Genomic DNA, 22,304 nt, shown 5'->3' with positions numbered 1-22,304 from the left:
CCCTTTGCCAATCACCTGTTCAGCTCTTGGCTCCATCCCTTCCCCTCCTGTCTTCTCCTATCATTTTGGATCTCCCCCTCCCCCTCCCCCTCTTAAATCTCTTACTAACTCTTCCTTCAGTTAGTCCTGACGAAGGGTCTCGGCCTGAAACATCGACTGTACCTCTTTCTAGAGATGCTGCCTGGTCTGCTGCGTTCACCAGCAACTTTGATGTGTGTTGCCACAATACTCAAAGTGCAGTTTGACCAATGCCTTGTAAAATGTCAGCATAAAATCCTTGCTTATTTATTCTAGTCCTCTTGAAATGAATGCTAATGTTGCATTTGCCTTCCTTAGTACTGACTCAACCTGCAAGTTAACCTCTAGGGAATCCTACAAAATTGAGTTCCTTTGTACCTCTAGTTTCTGAATTTTCTCCCCATTTAGAAAATAGTTTATGCCTTTATTTCTTCTACCAAAGTGCATGACCACATACTTCCTTACACTATATTCCGTTGCCACTTCTTTGCCCATTCTCATAATCTGTCTAAATCCTTCTGCAGACTCCCTGCTTCCTCAACGCTATCTGCCCTTTCATCTAAATTATGTAAAGTGAATCTGCGTTAAATTTATTGCCTTATAGCAGGATGCAAAATCTCCCTTGAATCAAGACGTTCAAATAATGCTTGAAGATTCACTTTTTTAAAAAACAAGAATTTTTGTAAAGAATTTCTCTATTTCAGGGTAGTAATTTACACATTAAGAACAGTAGAAAGTTTGGTTTGAAAAACTGCAAAATCATTGTTCGTGGTTATTGTTGATAGTGTAGAAGATTGTCGTAGGTTCAATGAGATGGTGATGGGCTGCAGTGCTGGGCTGAGAGTTCAACCCTGAAAATTGTGAAGTGATTCACTTTGGAAGGTCCAATTTGAAGGCAAAGTATAAGGTAAAGAGCAGGATTCTTAGCAGAGTGGAAGGTCCAAGGGATCTTGGGGTCCACGTCCATAGATTCCTCAGGGTTATTAAGAAGGTGTATGATGAGTTGGTTTTCATTAGATGGGGGATTGAATTCAAGAGCCACAAGGTAATATTGCAACTCTATAACACCCTACTTAGACCACACTTGAAATATTGTGTCCTGTTCTAATTGCCTCATTATAGGAAGGATATGGAAGCTTTAGAGAAGGTGCGGGAGATTTACCTGAATGTTGTCTGGATTAGAGAGCATGTCTAATGAGACATGAGTTTGAGTGAACTAAGGCTTATAACTTTGTAATGTAGGAGGATGAAAGGTGAGTTGATATAAACATAGAAACCCTAGAGGACAATACAGGCCGTTTAGCCCACAGTGCTATGCCAAACAGGTACTTAATTTATAAATTATCTAGGGTTACCCATAGCCCCCTATTTTTCTAAGCTCCATGTACCTATCCAGGAGTCTTTTAAAAGAAGCTGTCATATCTGTCTCCACCACCATCACCGGCAGCCCATTCCACGCACTCACCACTCTCTGCGTAAAAAACGTACCCCTGATATCTCCTCTGTACCTACTTCCAGCACCTTAAAGCTGTGCCCTCTCATGTTAGCCATTTTAGCTCTGGGAAAAAGCCTCTGACTATCCACACAATCAATGCCTGTCATCATCTCATACACCTCTATCAGGTCACCTCTCACCCTCCGTCTCTCGAAAGAGACAAGGCCAAGTTCACTGAACCTATTCTCATAAGGCATGCTCCCCAATCCAGGCAACATCCTTGTAAATCTCCTCTGCACCCTTTCTATAGTTTCCACATCCTTCTTGTAGTGAGGCGACCAGAACTGAGCAGAGTACTCCGTGGGGTCTGACCAGGGTCCTATATAGCTGCAACATTAACTCTCAGCTCTTAAACTCAATCCCACGGTTGATGAAGGCCAATACACCGTATGCCTTCTGAACCGCAGAGTTAACCTGCGCAGCAGCTTTGAGTGTCCTGTGGACTCTTACCCCATGATCCTTCTGATCCTCCACACTGCCAAGAGTCTATATTCTGTCGTCATATTTGCCTACCAAAATGAACCACATCACGCTTGTCTGGGTTGAACTCCATCTGCCAATAGACAGATATGTACAAGATAACAGGAGGCATAGCTCAACTGGACAGCCAGAGACTTTTTCACAGGATGGAAATGGCTAATACAAGGGAGCATAATTTTAAGATGATTGGAGGAAAATATATGTCAGAAGTAAGTTTTTTTTTACATAGAGTGGTGGGTGTGTGGAACTCTCTTCCAGGAGTGGTGATAAAGAGAGGTACATTAGGGACATATAAGAAATGCTTAAATAAGCACCTGGACAATAAATAAAACTGGAGTGTTATGTAGAAAGGAGGGACTAGATTGATCTTAGGGTAGGGTTATCGGTCGGCATTACATCCTGGCCCGAAGGGCCTATACTATCAGTTGTATTCTGTGTTCTTGAATAAAGCATTCTTAATCAGTGCTAATCCACCACTCCACTCACACTCACACCCTTCTTTACATTGGCGACATAGTAGTGGAAACAGTTTCAAACTCCAAGGAGTACACATCTTGCACAACCTCTCATGGTCCCAGAACACATTCAGCACAATCAGGAAAGCTCACCAATGCCTCTACTTTTTGAGAAGGCTGAAGGGCGCTGCACTATACACATCAGTACTCTAAACCTTCTACAGATATGCAGTATGGGTATCATAACATATTGCTTCACTGCATGGTATCATGGCTATCCCTCGAGGTTGAGAATGATGGTCTTCATTCTGAAGAAGTGGCCCACAGAGTGAAGACGCTTGGGCGTGTATTTGTTTAACGTGTACTTGATGTTGCACTCCAGGAAGCATACGATACTTCACAAACTAACCAACTGATTCCAATGGCATGGAAACCACGTCAATTGGAGCTGATGGATTTGTTGCAGCCTTCATCCGCTTTCACAGCTGTTGAGTTCGAAGTAACTTCGTCTGCCTGTTCCACCGTTGAGGTCTTGGCTGGATTGTTCTTTGTCAGGGACCTCACCCTCGACCTTACCGCCATGGGTGACCCTACCAGGAGCGTAGCTCCAGACGGCATTGCTCTCAGGATCATAGGACCACACAGGCTTCTCCACCGCGACAAGGTGACAATCCATGGAGAAGGCATGGTATAGAAACTGCACTGGCGGACAGGAAGGATCTACAACAGGTAGTCACCAGCACCAGCCTACTCACCATCAAGGACATATATATGTAAAGACGCCAGAAAAAGGCCACCACCCAACCTGCTCATAGTATCCATGCTAGGACAAGCAGACTCAAAAACAGTTCCTTTCCCCAATTTGTAAAGCTGATCAACACCTCCATCCACTAGCCCACCCCACCACCACTACTTTATCATTTCCTGTCAGAGTCACCGTCACCTTATATTCAGACCAGCATCACTTTATGGAATACAATTAATCTATTTATATATGCTGTTTCACGTGTTTGTGTTTATTGTGTTACTTTTTTATTATTATATTCTTTATTTTATTGTGACCTTTTGTGTGCTGCATCAGATCGAAAGCTACAATTATTTAATTTTCCTTTACACTTGTGTACTGGAAATGACATTAAACAATCTTGAATCATGATGAATAATAATTTTTTAAGATACTGAAATAATACATGGAACTATTTCAAAGTTATTTTATGTAATTTTATGAAAATATAAAGAGTTATATTAAAGTCATTCAAAGTGAAATTAAAGTCATTTTATGAAAAAGTTTTTTCTTTGCATTTTACTTATCCAAAAAGGAATCAGACTTTTCAGAGCCTCCACAATACCTAGAATTGAGCACTGGAATTCCTACAGGTGAAGAAGTCATTGTGGGGACTCAACTAGTTTTAGACTAAGACCAATCTCTAGTTCAGGTGGTGGTGAACATAATTTCTATTAAAATGTGCTATTCTTTAGTCCAAATTCCGCTGTTTGGGAGAAAATTACATCGAAGTTGTTGAATAGAAATGCTAACTTTTGAAGTGTATTGTCTTTAGTTTTTAAGTTTTACAGTTTGAAACTCCTGACATAGTAATATGATTCATAATGATTATTATGTATCATCTTTTGCAATAACATATGATCATTATTCTGCTAATTGCACAGATGACAAGTGGTTTAAACATAACCTGCTTAGATATGTTACGTTTCACAGATTGACAGACTATTGTATATAAATTAGGTTGCATAGTGCTGACTTTTTCAGAGCTACGTGATCCAAAATCATTGTAGCCTGGAGTATGTCACATCACTGAATATTTGTGGGTGGAATATGCCAATCATGCAATTGGACCAGACATTTCTGGTTGAGATCCACACTACCAAATATGATATTTTCCTAGACGTGCACCTAATGATGTAAGTCATCATTTGACACTTATTTGAAGGCTTCGTACATGAATTGAAGCTCCCAGATCCAAATAGTGATTGTTGTTTGGCTGTCACAGAACAACAAGGAACGTGGCCCATTCAATACTACCCTTAGATGCCATTAATCAGCATAGGTTGGCAGGGCATCAAACAATCCAAAGTTCAAAGTAAATTTATTATCAATGTATATGTTACCTTGAGATATATTTTCTTACAGGCATTTACAGGAAAATAAAGAATGCAATAGCATTTATGAAAAAATACATACTTAAACAAAGACTGACAACAACCAATGTGCAAAGGAAGACAAACTATGCAAATAAAAGAAATAATACTGAGAACGAGTTGTAAATTGAGTCTGTAGGTCCAAATCCAAAACAACACAGGAGACTGCTCACACACCTCCTAAAATATTCAGACTGCATTCAAATTGGTAAAGAATGTTTCTTGCAGAAATTAACTATTGAGAAGATCATTAATGGGTATCCCAGTAGACACCTGCTATGAACTGTCTTGCAGAGACACAGTAACTGGGTATTCACACGTCTGTTCAGATAACCTTCCTTCTATGCCCATCAGTTTCTGCCTCAATATATGATTTCTGAATTAGATAATTATGGTTTGATCTTTGTGTGATGTGTGATATTAAGGAGAAAGAGTTGTGATTGACAGCTGCATGATACATGATAAAGGAATGGGCAGGGTGTGCAGGGAATGGGAGGTGCATGAACCATATATCTCTCTCTCTGAGTGTCAACCACAAAAACTACTGTGCAAGTCAGCTTGATGGTAAGCAGTGTTGGCATGACATTTTTCAGGCACTGCTCTAATGTAGATAGGGTCTGTCTAATTTATCAGCATTCATTGTCTCACTTCGAGAACCTTGGTGCTCTTTGCATGTCTCCACTTTCCTCCATGAAAGTCTAAATATGTGTTGCTAACTAGCTGTCTTGGCGAATCTGCCTTTAGGGCAAACTCAGATTGTTAGGCAGCATAGTGGTTGCAGCTGCAGTAAATTGGGACTGCTCCCATGCATACTCATATGCAGCCAATTTCACACTCTGGTAGAATCTGGTTTGTTGCTGGTTTTAGATTTAACAATGTTTTGCTGCACCAGATTCTAGCCAATAAACTTATGGTCATTGCTAGTCCTACAAATACACAATATTTTTTTTCATTCTGTAAGATCTGTGACCATTAATGTAGGGTTGATTTTAAATTGCTTTGGTAAATAATTTACCTCTAGGAATTAGGCGCATTACAAATCAGAAGTAACAAGAAGCACATGGATAAAGGAAAAATTGTATCTTTCTTTAGTACTGTAATAAGTTTCAGTATTCCACTGTGGTTCAGTATGTTAGTAACTGCTGGAGTGAACCTCCTCAAACTCCATGTTATTCACCAGGCATGAGTTCTTGGATAAAAATCTGATAGTATTTTTAAGTGGAACATGTAAATTTTTTAACACCATTCACTCATTTTGCATGCCATTGGTCAAGGATGTGATGTTATCTCAGAATAGAAATATTCCACCATCCCATCTAATAAGTATTATTCTGCTGCAGCTATGGAAGGTTACAAGTTGCACTTAATTTAGGATTGGAATGACAGTACTCTCCTGGTTAACAATGAACTTTATTGAATCATAGGCTACCACAAGGTCTAAATGTTGAACATGGGTACATGCTTAGATGAATTAAGAGCTAATAGATTCAGAGATCAACTAGAGGGCAATTGTTTCTCTATAATTGTTAGACTGTAAATCTCTTTCAACTGCATCTTGTTCCATATGGCAGTGTTTTCCTTCACATTTAAGAGTACAAGTCCTTTTCATAGCTGCTTTTTATAGGCCTCACTCCTGCCAATGTGTTCATTTAGCTCAGATGGATCACAAAATGAATTAAAGTCTATAACTTATATTTGATTCTGACAACTGCTGATACTGGAAATAATTTTCCACGTGCTGCTGAGAAAACATGTTGAGATAAGTTGCGTTATCTCCTGCTGATCATTGTGGTACAATGAATTCCTTGAGGGACTTTCTAGATTGAGTGTTGTAATTTTCCCCAGCTCCTTCTGTCCAGCCTAGGAGACGTTATATGTTTCTTGATGCAATCCTTTAGTTGAAATTTTGATAACCAAACTTCCTACTGGCTTTTTTGCATAGATTCTTTTAGGCCAGTAATGGCTGTTCCTGTTTATGATGTAAACCACCTACGATTTTGCTAGTACACCTTCCAAATTTGGCATTGCTGCTAGTACTTTGTCATTAATGATTCTGTATGATAATTTAATTCCAATATGTTGCTTAAATTCTAGTTAACACCATTTAATGTGGCACATTTAACTTGTTATAGACATTCAATGTTATTGTGTTTATTGTCCTTTTTTTGCTATAGATAGCCAAAAACGGGCAAGTTTCAGCACTGGTTTCACGCAATATGGCACTATGTTGAATTTTAACTCACAAGCAATAGCGCAAGACAATAATTATATAACCCCTTCCATAGCACAAAAGCATTAGGCATAGTATGAAGCTCAAAATTAAAATACAGAAATATTTGTTCTTCTGTATATAATAACATACTTTATACTTTATTGTTGCCAAACAGTTGATACTAGAACATACAATCATCACAGCGATATTTGATTCTGCGCTTCCCACTCCCTGGATTACAGATCGATAGTAAATATTAAAAATTTAAATTATAAATTATAAATAGAAAAACGGAAAGTAAGGTAGTGCAAACATTGAAGTGCACTCACAGAAAGCAAAGTCCAAGAGGTCAAGGCAGATTTTTAAAGAACTTTTTTTTTTGATGAAGGTTACTGATTCAAGTCAGCTGTGGATATACTTTATTTATTTTTATTTCTTTAGCAGTACGGCGCTGAGTAGGCCCTTACAGCCCTTCGAGCCATATCATCCCAGCAACCCCCAACAATCTCAATTAACTTTAATCTAATCCTTAACCCTATACCTTAAACATTATCATCCCACGAGATCCCCAAATGATTTGAAAATATCAAAATTTGATTAATAGTTTTTAGTTGCCAAAGGTATTAGAATTATAGAACCAAGGTGGGTAGAAGGAAACTAGATCAGATACTGAATGACTAACTATTTCACTATTAAGTAGTTAACTTGCCAGGGGCTGCATCCGCGGGCTTCTGTTTGAATCTGACCACAGCACCCACTTAGATTTTCCAGTCTTGTTATCATCCAGCTGTTTTCACATGGGAATCAATTTGGAGGCATTTTGATAATGTTTATTGGTTTACCTTTTTATTTCTACATTCTGTCTTACATGATTACAGTCTCCAACTGCCACTGAGCTCCACTGCACCACCCCTTAGATTTTTGCTTCGAGTTAAAATTTAGCTTTAAAATCAGATGGGTTTGACATCTGTTTTTTCTCAATTCACACTCCACATAGAAAAATTACTGGTAATTGTATCCACTTTCTCTTCCAAATGTCATAATTCAAGAATTAATATCACTCAGGATTATCATGGTAATGTGTTCCATGCACCTGAACTGCACTGGCTGCAAGAACTTTCTCATTGAATGGGAGCTATCTGTAAGACAGATTTAAAGAAAAGTACTCTCTGCTCAAGGGTTAAAAAGAAGCAAGATTATTCTGAAAGAAATCCTTGCCACTAATGGAAAGATCGAAAGCCCCTATATCACTTAGTACATGTCTACTTCCACTTTATACCTAAGGCATTCATTGTCTCAACTTTGGCTTGGTTCAATCAAACACAAGCCTAACATACAGCATCACTTGTGCATCAGGACATTGAAATATGGCTACAATTAGCTCAGATACAGTTCAATTATGATAAACAGTGCAGCACCCTTTAAGCTATGATTAAAAGGCCTCCCCTTTGATAGAGAGACCTAATTTCACATTATTATTGCCAGGGCTTGATTATAAAATACTCTCTGAATTTACAGTGAAGAGATGGATGTCGGGGCGTCTTTATCATCTTCAGATCAGTAGTGATGCAAAGCTCTTCCCCCATACCATTCATTTTGATTTTTTCAGCGTGGCACTGCTATAGTCTGCCACACACAGCTGGGCAAAGTCACCCTTACAGTAACAGCATGATAAATTACTGCACCATAATGAAATGGAGACATCAGGCCTCCACGCTAAAACATAATCCAGCAAGATTGTACTGTCCTGAATGGAAGAGAAGAATCACTTCTCTTTCTGCTTCATCAAGAAAAGAATTACACTCTGCATTTGCAGCTCCTTAAAGCTACATTGTACCGTTCTGATTATTGTTACACCAGATATTACAATGCCTTTTAAAGCATGAATTTTCTTACTAATTCAAAATTATTAGAATTGATTTTAGTATCTAGCTGAGTTACTTCCATTTATAAATACAGATCATATTTTTAGTGAGCATGCAAAGCTTCTCAGTTTTGATGTTAGGTTTTAATTTTCCTTTGATCTTCCTCTGTTCTCTTTCTTATTGTGGTTTTTGTTCGTTGAAATGTAAAAACTAACATTCTCATATTAAATTGCATGCATATCAATTTCTAAAATTTGTTTCAGCCCATATCCAACGTAGCAATTTTATATTAACATGGTGTATGAAGACCAAGTATAAACATGCTTCTCAATGATTTTTAAAGATATTTTAGTTATATTGCAGTTTATTATGATGTCCCAGTATACATTTGTATTATTGAACACAGAATATGGGAGGTAACAAAAGAAATCAACCCTAGTTACCAATAAGTAAAACAAGTAAATTCACGGTTTAGTTAACTGCATGAAGTATTTCCTAAGGTAAGTAGCGGAGGTCTTGACAGACATCTGTAACATCTCTTTGAAACAGTCCACTGTCCCTGCAGGCTTCAAGGCCACCACCATCATTCCGGTGCCCAAGAGAGCAATGCTGACTAGCCTAAACATTAACCGTGCAGTGGCACAGACCTCAACAATCGTGAAGTGCTTGGAACGGCTGGTAATGGATCCTATAAAATGCTAACTTTTAGGTCCATTAGACCTATTCTAGTTTGCCTACCGCTCAAACAGGTGTACTGTTGATGCCATAGCCTCGGTCCCAACTAGAAAATGACGCCTGTACGCCAAGATGCCGTTCATTGACTTCAGCTCAGTGATTAACAGGATCACCCCTCTGAGGCTGGTGGATAAATTATCCTCATTGGGACTCAACACCCCTCTCTGGAACTTAATCTTGAAATTCTTAACATACAGACCTCAGTCAGTCCAAGTTGGCTGCAAAGTCTCAAGCTCCATCACTCTGAGCATTGGTGCCCCCCCCCCGCCAGGGTTGTGTACTCAGCCCATTGCTGTTCATGCTGTTGACTCACTTCTGCACTCCCAGATTCAGCTCAAATCGCATCATCAGATTTGCCGATGATTCTACAGTGGCTGGCCTCATCAACAAAATGATGAGTCGGCATACAGAGATGAGGTTGAGAGGATTGTCAAATGCTACGAGAACAACAACCTGAGTCTCAATGTGGACAGGAGGAAAGAGATTTACTGTAGACCTCGGGAAGACAAAGGTTGACCACTCTCTATTGTACATCAATAGCTGTGCTGTGGAGAGAGTGAAGAGCACTAAGTTCTTTGATGTGCACATAATGGACAATCTAACCTGGACCCACAGCTCCCTGTCCCCATTCTAACAACTCTCTACAGGAACCCTACTGAGAGTGTCCCGTCAGCGGGTTCTCCCTCCCCCTATTTGTAACATTTACTAGGAGTGTTGCCATCGAAGGGCCCAAAGTATTGTTGAGGATCCCCACCACCCATACCACAATCTCTTTGAGCCACTACCATCAGGAAGGAGGTGCAGTAGCATTAGGACTATGACTGCCAGACTGTGTAGCAGCTTCTTCCCTCATGCTGTGAGACTAATGAATACTTTGCCACCACTGAGGTCTCATTAGGTCAGCATGCTGTTTACTGTACTGATTACTTGTGCTGCATACATTTTGAATTATATTTTATTAACTTATCTATGGTAATATTTTGGTTACTGTGCTGTATTTGTGTGTTTTGTGTGTGCACCATCCTCTGGAAGAACATTGTTTGGTTGTATATGTACAGTCAGATGACAATAAACCTGAATTTGAATAGAGGCAGAGTTCTCTTTGATACCCAAACTTTATCTCAATCTCTGATGTTGTTTATCTTACAAATGACTGCAACCGATGAAAATAGTAATCAAGCTATTCTTTCTCTGGATATGATGTTCATTCTACACCTTTTACATTTCTGTGGTTTGCTCCAATTGGATTGCTCAGGGATTTTACAGTTTAATAAATTGCTTTTCATGTAAAGGAGGTTATTTTCATTCCCCAATTCACGTTGCTTTGCTAAAGGCATCTCTAAGTATTTTTAAATATTGTTTCCTTCCTTCTAAACTGGACAGCCTTGCTTTAACCTAGCACTTGACATCTTTTGATCCATTAGAGTATTTATTAATGAACTTAAACAGTTTTGAATAAAAGGTTGCCTTAAAATTCAAATTAATTCCAAATGGGTACAAAGCAGCCACCCAGCATTAAGTTGTAAAGAGCATTTTTTTGCAATGCATTTTTGCTGTATTTGTTTTCTCAGATTTAAAAAAAACATCAAAATGTGTCAAAATGTACATTTTGTAGCTTTCTCAGATGGCACAACCTGAAGTCTATTCAACACACAAGCGGATGATTTAACATCTGTTGCTGCGCCTACAGTCATGCAGGACCGAAATAGGCCCTTTAACTCACCACATCCATGCCAACTATCAAACATTTGACCAGCAGTTCATGACTAAAACAGGAGATGGAAATTCTTCTTCCCTTGATCTTCTAGAAATGATAGTCTTTTAGTATTGATGCAGTTTTCACACAGCCATTTCAGTCACAAGCCCACCCCTTCCATAACTCACAAGGACTCAGCTACTACTGAACTGATGTGGCACAATTTTGCAAATCAAAATGTGTTGGCCAGTTCAGCAAGTCATGGAAAAGGGGCAAATGAGGGGAGAGAGGGCAGAGGTTATAGAGCTGATTGGGGTCGAGGGATGATGTTCTGATATGGTCACTGTGGCTGAACTAAAACTTTGTCAGGGACCTTGCAGTTTTATTGCCTGGATGGGTGTCTGGGATTGAAGGGGGAGATAGATGGGAAATGGAAGATCATTAAGTACCATGAGCGATTTAGTCTGCCACTTCGTTGTGAAGTTATTATGGTTACTTTGATTAATTTGTCTGGCATCACTCCAGAAGCAGATTTGAATGGGCAATGACAACATTTATGCATGAACACACATGATTTACACCAAAAAGTGCCTGATTGAATTTTTGGAATGACATGACACAGCCAGTAAATAGTTGTTATCGTAAGTTGTGCTGGCAATTGCATGGTCCTGGAATTAACAGCACTACATGATCTAATTTTTAGCCCCATGCCTTTTCCTTTGATACTACACCTGATACCTCAGCTGCTTCTGATAATTTGCCACTTATAAGGAACGTGAAGCAAATGTTAGTCAAGGATAAGATTCAAAGCTGTAATCGTTAAGCAAACTGCAAATATATTTCTTTTCCAACTGCTCTGTTAGCCAATCTTGCAATTGGCCTTCAAACTTCATGGCAGTGCTGATCACCTCGTTGAACAGTTTAAACAATGAAACTCATTTCTTGCTTGTCTTTATTGAAACACAGGTATCCATTTTAATAAGATCGCAGAGTTACTCAGCATTTTCCAAAATTAGTTATTCAGTTGTATAGTATGACATTAACCTGGAATTTGTTTTTAGCGCATTGAAGGTTGGGAATCAACAGGTGATAGAGAAGTCCTTCACAATCTAAGGAGAATTAATAAATGTTTAAATTAAATACTTTGTTTACATGAAGATATCAATTGCAAACTAAGAGTTTGGCATGGACTAGAAGGGCCGACATGGCCTGTTTTTGTGCTGTAATTGTTATATGGTTATGGTTATATGGATAAAATTTCAGTAGTTGTCATTTCTTCAGCTGTGTAAAAGGTGTGGGGTTATTGAACATAATGTAACAAATGTATCTATTGATAAAGGAACGCTTATGTTCCCACAACACACACAAAATGCTGGTGGAATGCGGCAGGCCAGGCAGCATCCATGGGAAGAGGTACAGTCGACGTTTCGGGCCAAGGCCCTTCGTCAGGACTAACTGAAAGAAGAGATAGTAAGAAATTTGAAAGTGGGAGATCCAAAATGATAGGAGAAGACAGGAGGGGGAGGGATGGAGTTAAGAGCTGGAAAGCTGATTGGCGAAAGGGATACAAGGCTGGAGAAGGGAGAGGATCATGGGACAGGAAGCCTAAAGAGAAAGAAAGGGAGAGGGGAGCATCAGAGGATGATATAGTGAGAGGGACAGAAGGAGAAAGAGAGAGAAAGAAAGGGGAAAAAATGAAAAATGATAAATAAATGAGGGATGGGGTTCAAATCTCTTACTATCTCTTCTTTCAGTTAGTCCTGACAAAGGGCCTCGGCCCGAAATGTTGACTGTACCTCTTCCTGTAGATGCTGCCTGGCCTACTGCGTTCCACCAGCATTTTGTGTGTGTTGCTTGAATTTCCAGCATCTGCAGATTTCCTTGTGCTTTTGTTCCCATTTCAGCAAAATGAATCCATTCTGTAAAAGTCATTTTGTTTTATCCTTAGAGGTAAAGGTAAAAAAAAAATCACTGAATTAAGCAAATTTTGAAGGCTTAAAGAAGTAGAGACAGAAAATCTCCATAGATGATAAGGCATTAAAAAAAAATCCTCATAGAGGGATCAGAAGTAGAGAGACTGAGCAATTCCAAGTTCCTGGATGTCAAGATCTCTGAGGATTCAACATATCGATGGAACTCTAAAGGTGGCAAGACAGCGACTATATTTCATTAGGAGTTTGAGCAGATTTGGTTTGTCACCTGAAACACTCAAACTCCTACTGATGTACTGTGGAGAGGATTCTGACAGGCTGTATCACTGTCTGGTATGGGGGGCGGGGGGGGTACACTGCACAGGATCAAAAGAAGCTACAGAAAGTTGTAAAATTAGTCAGCTCTATCATGGGTACTAGGCTCCGAAGTATCCAACGTCTCTAAGGAGTGGTACCTCAGAGACTTTTAAGAGTTGTTTTGATAGGCACGAGAATGTGAGTAAAATGGAGGAATATGGACATTGTCTAGGCATAAGGGGTTAATTTAGTTGGCAGTCACCCAGAAGGTGTCCTCTTCGCATTGTTACTGTCATGAATGAAGTACAGAAGCCCGAAGGCACACACTCAGTGATTCAGGAACAGCTTCTTCCCCTCTGCCATTCAATTCCTAAATGGACTGAACTCTTGAACACTACCTCACTTGTTTATTATTTTGCACTATTTTTAATTTAACTATTTAATATACATATATACTAACTGTAATTGATTTACTTATTTATTTTATTCTGTATTGTCATATATTGCATATTTCACGACATACGCTGGTGATACTAAACCTGATCCTGAAAGTAAGGATTTGCCTCACTGTAATGTAGAAAGCATTTAAATAGTAATGCTTGCTGATTTGTGAGCAAGACAATTTTTTGATGTCCCCTAAGTTAGCTTTCCATTTCTCTCCAAAGTATTATCTTTCACCAGGAGAAATCCATTCTTTAAGATGGAATAAATTACAACTTTGGTATAGGCAATGAACCAGTCAGGAAGGGTAGCTCCAAAAAGATTCACTGATTCAATAGTTTATCAGATGAAATGAAGCAAAGGCAATAATGGACTGCGTAATCACAGTAAAATTAAAATAAATGTAAGCTGGTAAGGTTTTTTTCTTCAGTTCTTCAAAGCTGCATTAACAAGCCACAGGTTCAATGGCAAGTAGCTTTTTATTTAGATTTTTTAGCCATACATTGTCATTTAAAGGAGGAATCTACATGGGGGCATTTTCCCCTTCTTAGCTATTGTATCTGATTTTGAACACTGAAGTTTGCAAATGGAAAACCTGGAATATTCCCTTTGTATATATTTCACTGTTTTGAAATGCAAGATATTATATACATCTGTAAGTCATTCAGTTCCAATCTCAAACTTTGGGTGCAGCACAGAATTCAGCATAGCAGCATATGACATGAACATAAAATATAGAATAGTACAGCACAGGAACAGGCTCCTCAGCCCACAATGTTGGGCCGAAATAAATAAATTAGGAATGAAATGGCCAACTAAACTAATCCCTTATGCCTACACAATGTCCATATCCCTCCATTTTCCTCATATTCTTATGCCTATCAAAACAACTCTTAAAAGTTTCCATTGTTATCTACCAATACCACCAACCCAGTTACTCTGTGTATGCCCCTCACACCTCCTTTGAAATTACTCCCTCTCACCTTAAATGCGTGACCTCTGGTTTTAGACATCTCAACCCTGAGTAAAAGACACTGTCTACTCTATTTCTACCTCTCCTAATATTACATCAGATCTCCCCTCAGCCACTCCAGAGAAAACAACCCAAGTTTGTCCAACCTCTCATTATAGCAAATGTCCTCTAATCCAGGAAGCATCCTGGTAATCCTCTTATGGACCCTCTCCGAAGCCTTGACATTCTTTCTATAATGAGGCAACCAGAACTGTATGCAGTACTGCAAATGAGCCCTAACCAGAGTTTCATAATGCTGCAAAATAACTTCCTGACATTTGGACTCAGTCCCTTCACAAATAAAGGCAAGAATGTCATATGCCTTCTGAAGCTTCAATAAACCTATGTAACCACTTTCAGGGAGCTATGAACTTGGACCCCAAGATCCCACTTCTCCTCAACATTGTTAAGAGTCTTGCCCTTAACAGTGTCTCTTTACTCTTGACCTACCAAGGTGCAACACTTCACCTTTGGTCATGTTAATTCTATCCGCCATTTTTCTGCCCATATCTGCAACTGATCTATACCCCGCTCTATTCTTTGCCAGTCTTCTACAACACCACCAATCTTCATATCAGCTGCAAACTTACTAAACCATCCATCTACATTTTCATCCAAATCATTTATATGCATCACAAATAGCAGAGGTACCAGTACAGATACCTATAGAACAACACTAATCACAGACCTCCAGCTAGAATAAGTCCCTTCAACCACTACCCTCTGACTTCTGTGGGCAAGCCAGTTCTGGATCCAAACAGCCAATTCACCATTGATCCCATGCATTCACTACTTTTGCCTTTAGTTCACATAAATTTCAGAAGCAAGTCTTGCTTGACCAATTTTTTTTTGAAGCAGTAACAAAAAATAAAATAGATGTTCTGGGAGATGTAATTTTTCCAGATTACTGGAAGGCACCACATAATTGATTAGTAAATTAAGTCTTTTTTTTTCTTTTCCCCTCCCCCTTCCCTCTTCTTCTATTCCCAACTCTGGCCTCTTACCTCCTTTCTTCACCGGCCTGTTACCTCTCCTTGGTGCCTCTCCTTCTTCCCTTTCTCCAGCCCTTTCCCTTTCCATTCCACCTGGCTTCACCTATCACCTTCTTGTGGTCCTCCTCCTTCTCCTCCCGTTTACTCTGGTGTCTTCCCCTTTCCTGTCCAGTCCTGATGAAGGGTTTCAATCCAAAACATCAAATGTTTATTCATTTTCATAGATGCTGCCTGACCTGCTTTGTTCCTCCAAAATTTTCTGTGCTATACTTGAGGAAAGTTGTATCAGTGATTTTAAAGTAGAGGTAAGGTAAGCAAATAAGGGGGGGCAAAGGTTATTTTGATATGGTTAAATGAGGGAACACATCAGGGTTCATGAGTGGAGCTTCTGGTTTTAGGGAGAAATTTTTCAGCTATTATGTTCAGAGGTCTTTTGGAAACGATCATTGCTGTATGATTGTAACAATGCTAAAGGAGACCATTCAGCCCATTAAGTCTGTGCTGGATCTAGGGGACCAATTCCATTAATCTTATTTTCTTTTATCTCTATTCTCTCTCACATGCTCATCAACTCACTTTGATTTTTTTGCCATTCACCTGTGCTAAAGGGGGGGGGGTCATTTACAGTAGCCAAGTAACCTACCAACACATTTTTGAATCATGGAGCATCGGGGAGTAATTAATGTGATCACAAAGAGAGTACTGCAAGTGCTGCACAGACAGCATCTGAGATCAGGATTAGACTCAGGTCACTGGAACTTTGAGGCTGGGCATTAACCGCTGCACCAGAGTTGATGAGGACAGGTTTTGTTATGTAATTTTCAATTGCTGGATGAAGCTTTACACTGAAAACAGGACTCGATGCAATTGTAAATCACCAGAAGCATCTTTTTTTTTAATGCCTCATTAACATTAAAATTAGTCTGTAAGCTAACATGCTTGGACACCAGTTAATAGAAATCTTTTCATTGGACGTTTGTGCAGCAGATTCATTTCAGTTCTGAAAGATGAATGAACTTTTCCTCCATACCTGCTAAACATTGTGTTTCAGCCATCCATGTATTTAACCATAAAATAAAAAACAAGGTACTAATTAATCTTAATTCAGTAGGCCTTTCTGCACACTCTAGCATACAACAGGTGAAATGTTTAAATACACACTTAGTGGCCACTTTATTTAGGTACACCTGCTTGTTAATGCAAGTACCTAATCAGCCAATCGTGTGGCCGTATTTCAATATACACAAGCATGCAGACATGATAAAGAGGTTCAGTTGTTGTTCAGACGAAACATCAGACTGGGGAAGAAATGTGATCTAAGTGACTTTGACTGCGGAATGATTGTTGGTGCCAGACAGGGTGCTTTAAGTATCTCAGAAACTGATCTCCTGAGATTTTTATGCACCACAGGCTCCAGTGTGTACAGAGAATGGCATGAAAAACAAATAAAAATACAGTGAACAGCAGTTCTATGAGCAAAAATATCTTTTTAATGAGAGAGAGGTCAGAGGAGAATGGCCAGATTGGTTCAAGCTTACAGGAAGGTGACAGTAACTCAAATAACCTGGCGTTACAACAAGGGTGTGCAGAAGAGCATCTCTGAACACACAAGTTGAACCTTGAAATGGATGGGCTACAGTAGCAGAAGACCACGAACATACAGAAATACAACTCAGTGCCCACTTTATTAGGTACTCCCCGTACCTAATAAAGTAGCCACTGAATGTATATGCAAAAAGGTTTAGCATGTTTCCTACCAAGCAGTAACGGGTGATCACAAAATGTGCAGTGACAAAGTCTCATTAATTAATAGAGATTGAGTCTCTCCCGCCACTGTGCCAGTCACATATTTGCTGATGATGCCATCATTAAAGACACTGCACCCCAAAACTTGCTTTTCATCTTAAGAGGCAACAAACTATACTTGGACAACACACACAAAATGCTGGAGGAACTCCAAGTCAGGCATCATCTATGAAGAATGGGCCAAGACCCTTCATCAGGACTAGAAAAGAGATGGAAGAAACCAGGATAAGGTGGTGGAGGGTAGAGGAGGAATACAAGCTGGCAGGTCATAGGTGAAATCAGGTGAAGGGGAAGGTACATGTGTGCAGGAGAGGAAATGAAATAAGTTAGGAGATGATAGGTGGAAGATGTAAAAGCTAAAGACAGTGGTATCTGATAGGAGAGGACCTTGGACAAAAGGATAGGAGGGGCACTGGATAAGAGGAGAAGGGCTGGGGGGGGAGAGAAATGGAATGAGGAATAGAAAACAGGGAGAGGGTGGTGGTGGGAGAAGAATACTGGAGTTCCAGGTGGAATATGAGGTGTTGCTCCTCCAACCCGAGCGTGGCCTCATTCTGGCAGTAGAGAAGCTGAAGACCAACATGTTGGAATGAAACTGGGAAGTGGAATTGAAATGGGTGGTTGCCAGGATATCCCACCTTTTTACGCAGACAGAGCAAAGGTGCTGGACAAAGCGGTCCCTTTGAATTTCCTTCAATGATAAGGAACATAGCAATAAAAATTTCCTCACTGCATTCTAGCATTGCACAGTTTATGAACACAGCAAAATGTTTTATAACCTGTGTTATGAATCTTAATACACGTAATGCTATTCTACAGTATTAAACCCAATAACTTATTTTGATCGTATCCTGAAGCTCTGTGTAATCAAATCCTTTTTTAATGAGGTTTGAATAGAGTTTTGTTTAAGCAAATTTTCAATGGCAGCTCCTATTTTGTTAATATCATTAATCTGTCCACCCTTTTATGGAAGTTGACAGTGCTCTTTTTTTCTGTCTCGCTCATGCAAAATATATATTTGTATGTATGTTAAATCTATGGATCTGAAGGCAAAGTCCCGAAAAGCTATTACTGAACAATTAATCCCACGAACAAAAGGCAGGTCAATTTGGTGGTGGCGTAGGGTAGGGAACAATAAAAAAAATATTGTTCACCCAATAAAGATATTTGATATCTTCAATGTAAGTATTAGGCAGAAGTGGACCTTAATGTACTACATGTCTGTGTATTACATTACTGCAGGAATGGGAGGTAGAATATTGGTACTCACTTTATTCAGAGACATTGGGTGGTCAAGTATTCTATCCCCAATCTGTAAATGTAGTGCCCTCTTTTTTGAAGACTTCATGACTTTAAAAAAACTCCTGCATCCACTGCTACCTTATCAATAACAGGTTTCACAAGCTACAGCTGTTTCAGTGCATTCCCTTCTCCTCCCCACTCTTCCATTTCCTACACTGAACTGAGGACCCCATTGCTTACCTGGGGTTTATTCAGCTGCAAGCCTCCCATTACACTGCTTGGATCACTGCACTGGAGATCATCTGTTGATACAAGGCAGTAAAATTTCTCACTCTCCATGGCAGAAAGTGGAACCAGCAAATAGCATAATGAAGGTCTCCAGCTGAGTGAGTAGTTGCACCCATCTGGCTGCTTTCCAAACCGAAGAACAGGTAAATGTCACCAGTTAATACATCAAATGTGCCGGCCCATGAATGGATTTACGACTCTACAGGAGATCAATACAAAAACAGCAGAAATTATTGTCAGGCAGGGAGCTTAAGGCAAGGAGTAAACTGTCTGTTGAACAATAATTCAAGAAAGCAACACTTGTGAATTAGGAAGGATCTAGTTGGAAAAGAAAGGTAACATAATCTTTATTAACATTTCAGTCTTTTCCCCTCCAGATGTGATTCTGGCTTTGGGCAGTGTCCATCTCAAGATAAACCAAGTAGAAGAATCAAATTAAAGGGTAGAGGAAGGCAAGGTTCATTTTATTACCTGCTGAGTGTTGAATGATCAATATAAACTACTTACTTCTTTCCCATCCCTGGTGACGCATAGTTCTTCGGGTAAAGAAATTAGACTCAATTCTCTTCCTGCCACATCCTCCACCAGCACCCCAAAATGCTAGCGTCAAAGACACAAGAGATTCTCCAGATGCTGGAAACCTTGAGCAACACACAAATTGCTGGAGGAATTCAGCAGGTCAGGCAGTACCAAGGGAAGGGAGTAAACAATTGACATATTGGACCAAGACTCTTCATCAGTCCTGCTCTGAATAAGACTCTGCTCCTTCCCACAGTCCAAGGCCGTTTGTCACTCAACAGATGGTTACTGGCTCAGGAAGCAGCAAGTGCCTCAGCTGCCATCTTGCAATCTGGAGGCAGTGTTGGCAATTATGTAATTAATTCTGATCAAATAATTCGCTCAGGATTTCAGCGCATGGTTCATTTGTTCTGTAATGTTCTAGTCTGTGCTTGTTTTATCTTTACACTGCAAAAACTGAAACTATCAATACTTTTTATTCCTCAAACAGATGACTGCAAGAATATTGCCAACATAATGAAGGAACTAGCACGAAGGGGGTTCACATTCAAGCAAACTGGATCTAACCTCTAAAAAAAAACTTGGCTTGCTGCTTTGGAAATCCCATGAAGATAGTGGGAACAGTTATTTAATCATATATAGCATGTAACCTGTTGTCAGAAGCAAGGACTAGTTTCATTATACAGGAATGATCAATTACATTAGTATCACACTAAGATATTCATTGCCTCATAAAGTGTACAACAGTGCCACTGAATAGCATTACGTACCATTTTTATTTGAAAGCTTCATCTTATCCTTCACCCAACAAACAAGCTTATTTTTCTAAATTATCAATAATCCTAAAATATCAAAAGGAAAAGTATTATTTTTAATCACATCTCAACCCATTTTTCTTTAGAATTGTGGTTTATAGGTGTCCAGGCAATAAACTTCTGAAGGGTTTTACCCCACGCTCTGCAGATTTCCTGGATACTCCCTGGAAGTGGCAGATTAGCCCTGTCTCTGCAGTTCTGCTGGAAACTCACCTATAGAGAGAATGATGCTGGACAGGGGCTATACTTTGCCTTTTTTTATCCTTTGTGGCAACATTCATATTTGTGTTCACTATACAAATGGAAAATTCTCCATTTTCTCCTATTCTCCATTATATACTTACATTTTTCTTTATATATCTAAGAAATCTAAGAGGAATTCACTTTAAAGTAAAATGTTTCAAAATGTGTTTGATTGCTCTCATATTTTTCAGAAATTTCTATATTGCTTTGTTACATAAATTGCTTTCAAGTAGTAAAAGAGGGAAAATAAAAGTTGTTATTCTTTTGTGGAGGTGGAAGTTGAGAGACCTGCAATGACAGTTATCACATTAACGTAACAGGAATGTTTGAAAATTGATGAGGAAAATTCATTTCAAGTGAACTTTTTGGAATTTATGGGGCAAAGAAAAAGGATCGGATAACATGTCAGCAAACAGTTGAAGCTGTTGATTGTTGGTTATCAATAAAGGAATAACATTCTTGGTTCAAACTTTATCTTCAGTCCAATGTAATTAGTTCTTCCGTAACTGTTACTGAATCTAATTAACTCATTTAATTATTCCTTTGCTACAACAGGCATTCATGAAAACTACATGTTGACCAAATCTTATCATGTAAAATTCTTTTGTAATAAAAGTTGGTCTGAAGTACAGTTATTTCGTAGTATACTTTCCATACTGTTGTTTAATAGTGTGTCAGGGTACTATCTCATTTTCATGATTTGCTAGTCAAGTTTGCTCTGTAACAGAGGCAATGAAATTTTATAGTATAGGCAACACATGCACAACATCTGATCAAAGAAATTGAACTCTTACCTGCCAAACGAACTGAATGATATATTTTTTATCTCCTGTGTAAAAACTTCCAGCAATCTTGAAAAAATATATAAATGCCACTCATCCCAAATGTATTCACACATTATTAACCTTCACTATTATTGAACTTTTAGATGTGACTGTAAAGCAAAATGGATTGTACTTCTCATGTTGCAAACACAGAAAAAAATTAAACATTTCCACACATCAGGGTCTAATGACATTTCTCTGGAACTGTAATTGTGGGATTGTTGTCCAGCTGGAAGGAGAAATCAATATTCGTGCCATTGAGTTAGAGGCTACCCAGACGGAATACAAGTTGTTGCTCCTCTACCCTGAGGGTGGCCTCATTATGGCACACGCTAATGCATAGAAACGGAAATGGGAATTAAAATTTGGCTACCAGGAAGTTCCACTTTTGGTGGCTGGAGCGGAGGTGCTTAACAAAGTGTCCACAGTTACAACCCTGGTCTAATGAAATTACTGACCACACTATTATTTCTAGGTTTTTGTCAGGAATTTTGATTGATAAAGATCCTTGTAAGAGTCTCACACCCAAAGGATAAGACTAACCCTAGTGAAACAACAACTGTAAAATGTGTTTCCCTGAAAATATCACATAAAAGGGATTTGTTTAGAGTATTTTGGTTACATCTTATGGCTGGATTGCACAACCTACCTAGTAGTATGATACAATAATAATTTAGCCCATGTACTTGCCAAGTGGCTACTCTTGAATAGCATCTGCAGATTTCCTCGTGTTTGCACTCTTAAATAGCTGCTCACTCTTCTTATACAAGTGAGAAAATGC

At 39.1% G+C, this 22,304-nt stretch overlaps 1 protein-coding gene across 2 annotated transcripts in view; it reads left to right on the top strand.

Annotated features, from left to right (window-relative positions):
- LOC134355213 (ERI1 exoribonuclease 3-like) overlaps positions 1-21,330 on the top strand; it is a 364,063-nt gene extending 342,733 nt beyond the window's left edge. For both annotated transcript variants that reach the window (XM_063064992.1, XM_063064993.1), the window contains exon 8: positions 20,132-21,330. In XM_063064992.1, coding sequence (XP_062921062.1) covers positions 20,132-20,214 — 83 coding nt within the window. In that variant the 3' untranslated portion in view covers positions 20,215-21,330. The remainder of the gene's footprint in view (positions 1-20,131) is intronic.
- Positions 21,331-22,304: the final 974 nt, after the last annotated feature.

Source organism: Mobula hypostoma, chromosome 12, assembly GCF_963921235.1.
Source record: "Mobula hypostoma chromosome 12, sMobHyp1.1, whole genome shotgun sequence".
Lineage (NCBI taxonomy): Eukaryota > Metazoa > Chordata > Chondrichthyes > Myliobatiformes > Myliobatidae > Mobula > Mobula hypostoma.
This window is presented reverse-complemented; position numbering and strand designations above follow the sequence as displayed.